This window comes from Microtus oregoni, unplaced genomic scaffold (genome assembly GCF_018167655.1).
Source record: "Microtus oregoni isolate MIOR12 unplaced genomic scaffold, Mior012 000027F_ref0000203, whole genome shotgun sequence".
Lineage (NCBI taxonomy): Eukaryota > Metazoa > Chordata > Mammalia > Rodentia > Cricetidae > Microtus > Microtus oregoni.
In genome coordinates, this window is record NW_024543086.1 from 18,084,494 (window position 1) to 18,096,406 (window position 11,913).

Below are 11,913 nucleotides of genomic sequence, written 5' to 3' on the forward strand. Positions count from 1 at the left end.
ATTCTGGATGGGGTGAGAGGACTGGAGGAGGGAGGTGGGCAGACTAGTCACAGCAGCAGACTTCACACCATAGCATTAACACACTAGGCTAAACTGGGTGGGTTACCATGAGCAGGAGGTCTGAAGCCCAAGATCAACAGGACTAGTCACTGAAACAGAGTTCTGGGCATGAGAGTGGTCAGGGGCAATAGGACTAGTCACTGAAACAGTTTTGGGCATGAGAGTGGTCAGAGGCTCTGCCCCCTTATCTCTGTCTCATCCTCACTTTCCACGTTTCTTCCTCAGACCTACCTTTCCAGTAGCCATCAGCATGGCTTCCCCCAAATTCCTGGTCCCTATTGGCCCTGTGTCCCCATGGCCCTTTCTCCTGGGCCCACTGTCTTCATCGCTAGCTGTTATGGCCTTCCCAGGGCAGGCAGCGGCATGTTCTCACTTGTGAGGCATCCCTGTCAGAAGCACTTAGTGTACAAATTAGCCATGACCTCCCTGCCTCCCTGTGCACAGCTCTGGGCGCTGGGCTGACAGGGCTGCGGCTCCCGGCCCTCTTCCACCTGCCCGGGGCACACAGCAAGCTGGTGTGGACCCCTGGCCACCACCCACAACCAGGCAGGAGGTCCCTCCCTGGTAACAAGCCGGGAATCTTCTCCTGAACCCCAACTTTGATCTAAAAGGGGTGCCCACCACAGGGTTTACTCAGTGAAATTCTGGTGGCTTCAAACTGAGGCTCAGCCCTTGGAATACTCCAAGAGTGGCAGTCCCTGGTGTTGAGGGCAGTGAAGGCCCTGGACATAGGGTCAGCACCCAGGCCCCCACTGCCCCACCCGCCATCCTGCCTGCCATTCAGGCAGGGAAAATCATCTGTGACAGGCCCAGGAAGGCTGGCCCCAGGGGCCGCAGAGGAACGCACACAGCTCCACTTCCCAACATATGGCTGCTGTCGGCCCCAGGCACTGTTCAACCAGTGCCAACCGGGCTCAGAGATCGGGCGGGGGCTTGGGCAGCATGAACTTGTCCCACCCACCTGGACAGGCCGGCTGCTCCCTCCAAAGGAAGAGGCCCCTGTCCACCTGGGACGTTCCCATGAAAGGGGGTTTACAAACACCACCACCGTATACATACCACACCTGGCTCAGATCCTCCAGTAATCACTGGTGTCTCATCCATCCTGTTGCCCAGCACATAGTGGCAGCCCCTTCCTCCCCAAGTTGCTGGATAACCCAGCATGTCCTGGAATGGAGCACTCAGATCCCAGAAGGAAAATTCATTAGACTGCTCTATGCCCCCCAGTATGGGCTCCACCCATGTCCTAGCTTCCTGAACCTAGGTTTTCCCTCCGCAGTCAGCAGGTCCCGTAGCCTCCCTTCCTATACTGTGTATCCACTGTGGCTCCCTGGGGCTATCGAGACCTGCAGCCTCCAGCTGCAACCGAGCTTCAGGCAGGAGCCTATCTCCTGCAGCAGCTAAGCCCTCGGTCTGCTCTCCCACCAGCTTGCAGTCCCCAAGGACACTTTGTGCAACAAAGGTGAAACTACAAGGGTGTCTCTTCCTCTCTGGACCAGGGATTTCACAAGGACTACGGATGCTGCCATGTGTCCTGTACTCAGAAGGTGCAAAGTGAGCCACTGCCAAGTATACTATGCAGGACTACAGAATTGCTGCCGCTCCATGGAGTCCCTCTGTGCGTGGGTTTTAGACCCTGTTTGGCTCTAACCTCAGTCCCTCTGCCCACTGTGGAGTTCCAGCCAGCTCCATGCCTGTCTTGGGGAGGGCTGCAACACTGAGGGAATGAGACAGCGCAGAGTCCAGAAATTTTAGCCAGCTCACAAGCCTCCAGCACCCACCAGGGCCAATGCTAATGGAGGTGACAGGCGGGCAGCCATGGGCAGGTCAAGAAGAGAAGGTTAAATGGCTGAAATAAGCCTCCTGCTGAGGGTAAAGGCAAGACCCACACCAGGAGAGACCACCAGGCCCCTATCCTAGTCAAGGACCCTATTAGGGCCTAAAGCTAAGACCAGGTGCTCTCTGTACTCCAGAGGGGAGAGCTACTGCTTCGGGAGTGTGGGCAGGATCTCAGGCTCGGGGTGACAAGTCCAAACACCAAGCTATGGCAGCTCAGCCACTCAGGAGGTAGAGTCATCTCCTAGAGTTCATGGTCCCCCATTCCTAGAGGGGTGGGTGGAAGGCCCCAGCAGAGGAATGGTCAAAGGTAAGAGAGGAAGAGGAAATCAGAAGGGGCTGGGTGTGCCTGAGAGCCCCTTGGGCAGAAGGGAGGGGCTGCCAGGCTCACCAAGCTCTTCAGACCTCCATGGCAAGCCCAGGGTTCAGGAGTTTCTTCCCCCTCTAGGAAATCCAGGAATATGTTCAAGTGATAGAAACTCTTAGGGTCATTTCTGGATGTGGCCCCTCCCTCCCGTCTCACATGAATTTCTGCAAAGGCCCATGAGAGGCGGTACTGCCGGGCATGTGGGCTGCTCCAGTTCCCTCCTGCTCTTCCCATTCTGGCCATGTTCTTCCCATCTCCCTTCTCTGGGCCTCCACAGAGCTGGCCTCGGCAGTGATCCCCCTTATGGCTATCAACCTCATACCTGAGATGCTACATGGTGTATCTCTGGGTTTGTCCTGCAGACCACAGGTTCACTTGAGCTGCTCCAGGCTTTGTTCCCTGACTGTTGAAGCCAGGCCTTCCCTGGACAGTGGCAGCAACCTCCAGTCTGCCCCTGATGTCGCCAGCCAGAGGCTGTTCCACAGTTCCCAGAGAGGACAGAGCTGTCCTTGAGAATAAGGGGCCCATGCCTAGTGTTCCCACTCTCCTTGTCTCAGAGTGACCTGAGTTTGCCTCGAGAATAAGGGGCCCGTGCCTAGTGTTCCCACTCTCCTTGTCTCAGAGTGACCTGAGTTTGCCATCATCTCTAGTTAGTGCCCACAAGGAGCTGGACTCCTGGTCTCAGGACTACTGGCACATTGGCCACTCAAGCTGTCTCCCAGCCCCAGGCCACCTGCATGGTCAGCTGGTTAGCTGGGCCAGGCAGGCAGAAAGGAGCATGCTGTACAATCCACAGCACCGCTTCCAGCTCTGGACGCCTCTCAGTTGGGGGGTGGGCTGCTTTCGAGGAAGGTGGCACGGAGACAGGAAAAAGCTGGAGAGGCCCTACTCCTTGACCTGCAACCCTTGGATTTTGGCCAACAGCTGGGCACTGGCCATTATCTGCCACACAGACATGGGAACCAAGTCCAGGTTCATGGGACTAGAAGTACTGAAACCTCAGTGCCCTCCACCCTATGACTGCCCCCATGTAGTGACCCAAAGTCACTACAGAGATTTCCCTTCTTCCACTGATCTGAACTGGAGAGATCCCAGGAGCCAATAGCTCAGTCCTACGTTCCCAAGAGTCTCTTGACCTCTGTGCCTCAGCAGTGCAGGCCTGGGGTAGCAATCACCCTTCCATGCTTGAAATGCTAAACAGCACACCTCTGGGCTAAGGTTTTTTCCCTACACATAGGCACACTCCAGAGAGAGAGATTATCTGTCTCTGTCCAAGCCATGCCCACTGCCCACATGCACCTCTGGAACCCACCAGTTAGGCGAATTTCCCTGGGATCTGGTTAAGAAGTGTGACCCAGGAGCAGTTCTGACCACAAAGACATTGAAGAGAAGGCAGTTCCAGCATTTATAGTTGCTGGGCATTCCAAACCGACCTGGGTCCTTTGTCACCTCACAGCCCTTCTAGGGAAAGCCACCAGCGAGGATGAGGCACTTCAGACAGTGAGCAAAGGCGCTGGATCTATCCTGAAGTGGAGAGGAACCTCCTAGGAAGTGGAGAGTGAGACCTGCCTGGGAGTGGCGTGATGAATCCAGGGGTGGGGGTGCTAAAGCATTGTGTCCATTAGCCAACAGAGCAAGGGGAGTGGGGGACGCCTCCTGTTTGGAGTAAAGGAACCACACAAGCGATCTGGCTTACCCAGGAGAAGCTGGCAAGGACACATAGGTTCCACCGCCTGAGCTCTGGGCTTGGCCCCTCCTGGTCTGTTCTGGAGCCCCCCTATCCTAGGGTTCAGCCCCCAGGACCTGGTTTGGGTGGACAGGAGGCTGTCAGGGGCCAGACCCCTGACGGATGTGTGCTGACGCCCCCTCTTGCCGCTGCGGGCGACCCGGGAGACTTGGCAGCCTCTGCGCACCCCCGCGGCAGCCTGCAGGCGTCGGGGGCGGGGACGGTACCAGGAGCCCCTCACTCGGCCCGCACCTGCGCGCCACTCCAGGCTTTTGCAACACCGTGGCGGGTCCGACTTCACTCCCTCCCGGAGCCGTCCCAGCGCGTCCACTGAGTGTGCGGGGCGGCGTGCAAGGAGATGTGAGCCGTCTGCAACTGAGGCTGTCCCGCCTCCCTTGCCCAGCCTGGTCGGAGGTCGCTGCGTTTTGGAGCTCGCGCAGTGGCGCACGCGCTTCGCTGCCAACTTTGGTGGGCGCCTGCGAGTCGGCGTCGGGGGACGCGGAAGGCGGCTGCGGCGGCATCACGGCATCGCTACCGCTTCCAGCTCTGGACCTCAGTTACGCCGCGGTTTCCGCAAGTGGGAAGTTTGCCCCTCCACAGGCTCAGTTCGGCAGACGCGGTAAGGCAGACAAGCGGCACTTCCAGTGAAGTTGGGGCTCAAGCTCCGGACAGAATGGAATGCGTGTAAAGGGCTGCTTGTGATCCCCGCACTTTGAGGAATCATCAGGGCGGTGCCCGCAGCGGAGAGGCAAAAGGAAGGTTTTAGGGTCCCAGCTGTCCACCTCAGCTCCTGTGCCCATCCCTGTAGAGTACTGAATCCCAAGAGGGTTAACGCATGCGTGGGCTGGCCCCTCCAGCTATTAGTTCTGACCAGGCTCTAAGCCAGATTGTAAGGGAGCACAGGCCAGGTCATAAGTTGGGGCTGGGACTGGGTGGCGGCAGAAGGAGTGTGTCTTTGTGTATGTGTGGTGTAGGGACGTGCACTGTGGTGGACCAGTGCCCAGCATCCTCTCGGTCTTGGAGAGGTCAGCACCTCGGGTGCCTGGTCTGGAGAGAAACACAAGAGCCTAACCCCCTGGGTCCAAGGCCCCAGGAGGACCCCTCCAGTTCGGGCTGGGAGATAGGTTAAGCAGTAGCACCAATCAGCACAGCTGTGTGGCTCCCAGGGCTGGGTGATCGATGGTTCCCGCACAGACGCCTCTATTGCCTGAGCACACATCCCTATCTGTCATCACATCTTGCAGGGCGCGGGGCGGGAGAGGGGGTTGGAATGCAGGCAGGAGAAGAGACTGTCTCTATACATGCCAAGTCCAGGCTGGGTCTGCAACCCCTCAGGGAGGCCCCGACCATTTCCTGAGCCAGCATCCACCTCCCAACCTAGGAGTCTCCCTTAGCCTGTGTTTGCCCCATCTCCAGTGCCCAGCCTGGTCATGTGGACTCCTCTGTATGGTCCCATGCCTTTTGGCATGCAATGCTTTTCACTCTTCTAGCTATCCACCAAAGTGGGGACAATCTGATCTTTGGTGAGAATAAAGGTGAATATCTGCCACGGGCAACGTGCAATGGCCAGCATGCAAGAAAGCGGAGTTCAACAACTGTCTTCCACTCCCAACCTCGCCGCTCCAATCATGTGGCTCTTGTATGTCTGCATCTATGATGAATCTATAAGCAAGTCTGAATCCCAGCTATGTCTGCGTGTGTCTTTGGGCATAGTCTGTAATGTGGGTTTACCCTTGTGAACAGCCATATCCATCCTGAGTGGGAAGTGGTATGGATGTGTGTGCCCGGTTAGCTCAGCCATGCAGTTGCTTCTCCAGGCGGAGAGCAAGGATTCTTTGGGAATCTTGCATGCTCGTATGCACACACCCAAAGCCTATGTGCACATGCACCATGCACAGGCACAAGCGCTGGGATAGTGGACGGCCCAGGTGGTGGCCCAGATGGAGTGAAGAGGAGCTTCTGAGCCAGTGTGCAGGACGTGAGAGTCTTGGCTGAGCGTGGTCACTGCAGGCTCAGTCACTGACCTGCCTGAAGCCACCCAGATGGAGCTGGGTTGAGCAGGTGGCTGTGCCATGGGGCCATACTGTGACATCCACTCCCCCCAGCCTGGGTTTGGGGACCTCATGTGTGGCTGATCCCCTGAGAGACCTCCAGTGTCCACTTGACACTCTATTAGCTCGTTCCGGTATACATACACACAACATGCGTGCACACATGCATTTGCATGGTTGCTGGTGGCTTCTAATCTCGGTGCTTTGCTTCTGTTTCTGGCAGGGGCAGGTGGCTCAACAAGAAAGTGTCTCTAGAGGGCCATCAGACTGGTGGCTCTGGTCACACACGGCTGCTCTCATTCACTTACCAAATGTTGAGTGGGGACCTGCCTGGCGCAAAGAGCAGAGATAAATGGGGACCAGTTACCCCAGAAACTGGCCTACAGGACTACTTTGGCCCCGGCAGTGGTGATTTGTACAGGATCACTTGCTAAATAAAATACAAGACACCCATTTAAGCTTAATTTCAGAAAAAAAAAACCAATATTTTCTTCACAATTTCTAGGTCCTCCTTAGACCATCCTTACATTACAAACTTACTTACGTGTACCTGGGCCAGAACATCTAGGTGCCTTCATTTTCCCTTTCCTTCCCCCGCCCCTCAGACAGAATCTCACTCTGTAGCTCAAGATATCCTGGAACTCACAGAAACCCCCCACCTCAGCTTCCCAAATTATGGGATTACAGGCAAATGCCACCACGTCTCCTCCCGAAAGAATGAAGGTCTGTAGTACAAAGGCCAGAAGCATTGAGGTGAAGCAAATAGGGGCTTCTTGAGTTCTGATGACGGGACCCCAGTGAAGAGGAACAGAGAGTGAGAAGACCTGGTGTTAATTGAGTCCTTGTCTCTCCTATCTGCAGGTGGTCATGGTGCCCAGGCTTGCCTGCTAGCAGGCTGCCATGTCTCGCGAGGCAGGTTCATGTCGAGTGGGCACTGGGACAAGGGCACGGTCAAGAAAGCCCAAGAAGCCACACTACATCCCACGACCCTGGGGCAAGCCCTATAACTATAAGTGCTTCCAGTGTCCCTTCACCTGCCTAGAGAAGTCCCATCTCTACAACCACATGAAGTACAGCCTCTGCAAGGACTCTCTCTCCCTGCTGTTAGACTCTCCTGACTGGGCATGCCGTCGTGTATCCCCCTCGCCCAGGCCTCGGGTGCCCACCTCCAGCTGCTCTATAGACTTCTCAGACCCAGGTAGCCAGCCTACTGTGCCAGATCTCGTCACTGACAGCCTTTCCCAGCGTCGTTGTGGCAGGGGCCCCAAACCTACACCAGAGGAGTCCCCAGGGTCACTGCCCCCTCTGACTAGAGCCATCCGGAAAGGTCCAGGCCCCAGTAACCTCTTGACAGAGTCGTGGAAGCCAGGACTCAGCGGTGGTCTGATGAGTGGGGCTCTAGGGGCTGTAGCTTCAGCGGGTTCTGAGAGTAGTGTCCCCTGCTACCCACCTCCTGCCCAGGGAGAGTTCCCCGAGGCCCAGAGCCTTCACTTGTCATTGCTGGGTGTCAACTACCCTCTCGGCCCAGGCCTCTTCTCCTATCTGGAGCCCTCACTGGCCGCGGCTGCAGCCCACATGCCCTTCCTGGCCTCAGCAAGTCCCTTGCTGCCCCCTGCAGCCTTCCCAACCCCACAGGCACCCGAGCGCCCAGGCCTGGCCCCCCGCCTGTACTACCCGCTGCTACTGGAGCACGCCCTGGGACAGTCAGCAGGCAGGACTGCCCCTACCAAGTCCTCTGTGTCCCTCAAGGGGCCTCCTGGGGCTCTGGCTGCTCCTGGGCTGCTGAAGGTGCCTGTGCCAGGGCTGGGGGCACCCTGGCCCCATGGCACTTCCAGAGACCCAGGGCATGAAGGAGAACTGGAACGAGTGGCTCAGAGCAACCCGCAGAAGAGGCTGCCCCCGGGCGATATGCCTGAGCTCCCAAAGGCCCCCTTGAAACTGGCAAAATTTGGCTGTCAGAGCAGGTGGGTATCAGGATCTTTGGGTCTTGGGGTGGGGTGTCAGGGTGGGCTGGATGGGAGACGAGGCCATCTTTAGCTTACTTACCAGGAGCAGAGACTCCAAACCACAGAGGAATCTGATACCAAAGAGCCCTTTTTCTCTTTTCTTTTGAATGTGCCGTTCTAGACTAGAGCCTCTTCTTTTCCCTGAGGTGTGGGTAACACTGAGCAGAAGACATAGGCTGGGGCTAGGGGGGACTTTACCGGGCAGGATAGCCTTTTGACTGGCTTCTACTTCTCAGCCTAACAACAGGGTCCTCCCTGACATTCTGGCCTGAGGACAAGGAGCCGGGTAATCCTGAGGCCCCAGGCCCTGAGGTCCGCCTTCTGCAGCAGCCACAAGGCCAAGTGCTAGGAAGTCCGGGCCCAGTGGGAGAGGACCTGACCCAGGCTTTTGGCGACTACGCCAGGGTGGAGCAGTGCTTGGGGCAGCTGGTACCGTCTGGGGATCTCGCCCCTAGACCTCTACGGGAGCAGCTTGGCAAGATTCGCCGCGAGTTGTTCACCATCCATCAGGCGCTGGCCCAGGCAGCTCGGCCGCTGGACACACCCTTGGACCTCTCAGTGAAGCGGGTGCCTGCCAAGGGGACTAAGGCACCTGTAGAGTCCTGGGGGCTGCCCGAGCCAAGCCCCATGCTGGCAAGGGGGGCCTCTGAGCCCTCCAGGATACTAGGTCCTGGACTCGAGCCTTTCTCTAGCCGCACCACCAAGTGCGAGGCTGACTCCAGCGTCCCTCCTCCTGCCCTCCCGCTCCAGGCCCCTGAGGACCATGGAATTCCTGGTAGTAGCTGGGGCAATCGTCTTGGGGCTGGCAGCTCCCAGACCCCTAAAGATACCCCAAGCTTGAAGATCCTCCCAGGGACTGAGGTCTGTCCACAGCCACCTTAATGCGTGGGCTCCTCTCCCTGGCCTGGGCCCCATTGTCTGGGCCTGTCCAGTGTCGGTGTGCATGCGTTCTGGACAGATGTTCCCCATCCCCCAACACTAGCCCATGGTAGAGGTTTATCTCTGGGGTCACATGGACATAGGAAGGTCATGATCTATTTATTGGACAGAGTTGCGGTCATTAAAACAGAAACCACCTTCAAACACCCTACTTGGGTTTCTTTCCTTTTCTGTCCCTGCATAAGCACCTGGGCACCCTCAAGGAAATGTCCCTGGCCTGGGCATCCCTGGGAGCAGTGTCTAGGACACCATACTAGGGCTCACCTTCGGCCTCAAAGTCCTTATTGTGGACTTGGTTCTTCCAAAGAGTCTGGGGTCAAGGGATGGGACTCAGGGAAGAGTGGCAGAGAGGCAGACATGTCAGGATGACCTGGTCTGTTTCAGCTCACAGGGGATGGGCAAGGACCCTGCTCGTCCTTGGGCCTGAATCCATCCAAGCAGACCAATGCCAGCTTTGCCTGTGGTGGTCAAAGCCTCCTGCCTTCTATGGCTCCAGGCTGCTCACCCGGTGTGGCCTTCCTGGGCCCCCCGCCAGTCCCTGCAGCCATGATAGGCATCAGTGGCCTTCACAGCTCACTGCTTCCCTCCCAGTACAGCCCTGCTCGGCCTTCCACAGGCCAGGGTGGGAGACAGCCAGGGAGGGTGGCTGGGGCCCCCCAGCCATAGCAAATTACTTTTCTCCCTGGGGAGCTGGGCTGTAGCCTCCATGCCCACCCAGGAATGCCCTGAAGTACAAGCTGCCCTCGGAGGAGGCACTGTTCTCACTGGGGCTGGACTGGCCAGGCTGGGGCCAGTCCAAACAGGACCTTCAGCTGCTCCATTAACCATCCACCTGGTGATAGCATCAGGTAGCCACCCCGCCGTGAGGCTTTGCGGGTGTTATTGGGGCGAGAGTTCTGGCTGGCTGGACCTGAAAGTTTCCTGGGGGAACCGCTGGGGGCAGAGCCAGGCCTCCGAGGAACCTCAATTCCTAAATCTGTACCCCCATGTACCTACTGTATCCTGGTTTCTGATCCTGGGAGGCAACATTGCCAGCTTGACCTCCTGGTGGAGGTGGCAAGAGGGTGACCAAGGTTTGTTCCTCACACAAAGGTCCTGCCTGGAGGGGTGGCCTATTGTTGTAGAGGACTCTGGGTCCCTTCTGGAGAGGGCAGGCTTGTCTGAGACTTTCAGCTATGAAGGGACAGTAGGAAGTGTCCAGAGTAAGGGTAAGGCCCAGGGGAAGACCCAAGCAGGAGGGTGCAGGCCTGGAGGCCAGGGACTCAACCTAAACAGCCCCTCCCTGCCTCCTTGCTCAACTTGTCCCTGCAGGGGACTTGTCTGGTGACTCCTCCCCTACTCCCTACCCCGCCACACAGACACACACCCAGCCTGTCTCTAACAACAGAGGCGTGAGTTAAAGTCCAGGGCAGGAGCCTGGTCCTAGGTAAGGGATATCCTGGTCTCTGTGGAAGGGGCAAGTGGAGAGCCCTGGGAGGCTGGGGTTTGGCTCACTCTCTGGTCAAAGCAGAGGGGCTATGTGTGGTGGTGGTGGTGGTGGAACACTAACAGGAGCTTAGGCCAACCCTGTGGGAGAATCCGAGGGCTGATGAGTTTGAGGGAAGTTGCTTATCTGTCTCCCCTCACCCTCCCTCCTAAGCTGGGATACAGTGATGCCTGCGATTTGGGCTTCAGAGCAAAACCTTTGACCTTCTTGCGTGGGTGGTGTCTCCTGGACCACTGTTGCACCAGTTCAGTAGGAGGGCGCCAGCACCCACCAGTCACCGTCAGCACCCATGGGTGTCCAACTCTTTTACAGCTGCGGGGAAGCCGAGACCGACTGACTTACTGCCCTTGGCCTCCCATCTGTCCTGACTCCTTGAGCTCCTGAGCCACCCCTACTTCTAGCCATCTACAACTAAGGGCCTGATCTCAGGCTGGACCAGCTTAGAGATGCCAGTCGCTCCCGGCAGCCCCGGCTGCTGGGGCAAATCCTGGTACCAGCAGGGGCTGCCGGGGGCCCCCGAGGCCTGCACTGCTCCCCAGATGGCCTGCTCTTCTTGACGGCTGGTGCTGCATCCTGTGTCCATGTGCTGGATCTTGAGGGACGATCCATTTGTCAACTACTCTGCCGCGTGAATAGAACTGGAGCCTTTGTTCCAGAGGATGTGGCCGTGACAGCTTCCGGGCTTGTGGTTGTCAGTGACCTCATCCATGGGGCCGTGTATGCGCTCCGGTACACTTCCCGGGAACCCCAGGGCTGCTGGGTGACTGTAGGCACATTCTTGTCCCCCCGAGGGTTGACTGTGGATGCCTTTGGCCACTTCCTGGTGACAGACTATTTGCCTGGAACTGTGCACAGCTTCATGTTGGGACCAACTTGGGAGACCCTGGCTCCAACCTCCATGCTAGGTCTAGAGGGCCCCTGTTGGGTAGGTCCAGGGCCTGATGGGGGCCTTGCTGTGAGTGAAGAATTTGGGGATGTGCAGCTGTTTGGCAGTGCCCACCAGCCTCTGGGCTCCCTGGGAACCCTGACTGGGCATAGCTTCGGCCAGCCAGCAGGTGTGTGCTCTGACTCGGAGGGTAGCATTATTGTGGCTGATGAGCAGAAGCACCAAGTAACCCTGTTTCCCCGGGTTGGGCCACCCATCTGCTTGCAGTTGGAGGGACTAGAGAGGCCCTTGGGTGTAGCCTGTGCTCCCCAGGGCCAACTGGTGGTGGCAGATGCAGGGGACAACTGCATCAAGGTGTACCAGTATCTTGGAGAGATGGCCTCAGGGAAATAGCCCCTTGCTATGACTGGCTAGCCCTGAGTCCTTTACACCATCATGGGAGATTGATGGGCTCCTGGGGGGCTGCTGAGTCTGCTCTGACACCTGGCCTTAGCAGGCCTTCTGATTTCCTCTTGGCACGGGCTCCCGGCTATGAAGCAGCCATGAATCACCACCT

The 11,913-nt window shown here is 57.7% G+C and overlaps 2 protein-coding genes across 2 annotated transcripts; both read left to right on the top strand.

Moving 5' to 3' along the window:
* The first annotated feature begins 6,940 nt into the window (after positions 1-6,940).
* Positions 6,941-9,026, top strand: Prr35 (proline rich 35). The gene is made up of 2 exons (XM_041676681.1): positions 6,941-8,004; positions 8,283-9,026. Exons 1-2 carry the CDS (start codon positions 6,941-6,943, stop codon positions 8,926-8,928), a joined length of 1,710 nt encoding a protein of 569 aa, XP_041532615.1. The 3' UTR covers positions 8,929-9,026.
* A 2,304-nt stretch (positions 9,027-11,330) lies between these two features.
* Nhlrc4 (NHL repeat containing 4) lies at positions 11,331-11,750 on the top strand. The gene has a single exon (XM_041676583.1). The coding sequence runs from the start codon at positions 11,331-11,333 to the stop codon at positions 11,748-11,750; it is 420 nt and encodes a 139-aa protein (XP_041532517.1).
* The last annotated feature ends 163 nt before the right edge of the window (positions 11,751-11,913 follow it).

What these genes read in the sequence shown, in the direction of transcription:
- Prr35 (XM_041676681.1), top strand. Translation starts at nt 6,941, where the DNA reads ATGTCTCGCGAGGCAGGTTCATGTCGAGTGGGCACTGGGACAAGGGCA. An exon ending in AAATTTGGCTGTCAGAGCAG is followed by an intron (nt 8,005 to 8,282) that starts GTGGGTATCAGG and finishes TCTACTTCTCAG; the next exon opens with CCTAACAACAGGGTCCTCCC.
- Nhlrc4 (XM_041676583.1), top strand. Translation starts at nt 11,331, where the DNA reads ATGTTGGGACCAACTTGGGAGACCCTGGCTCCAACCTCCATGCTAGGT.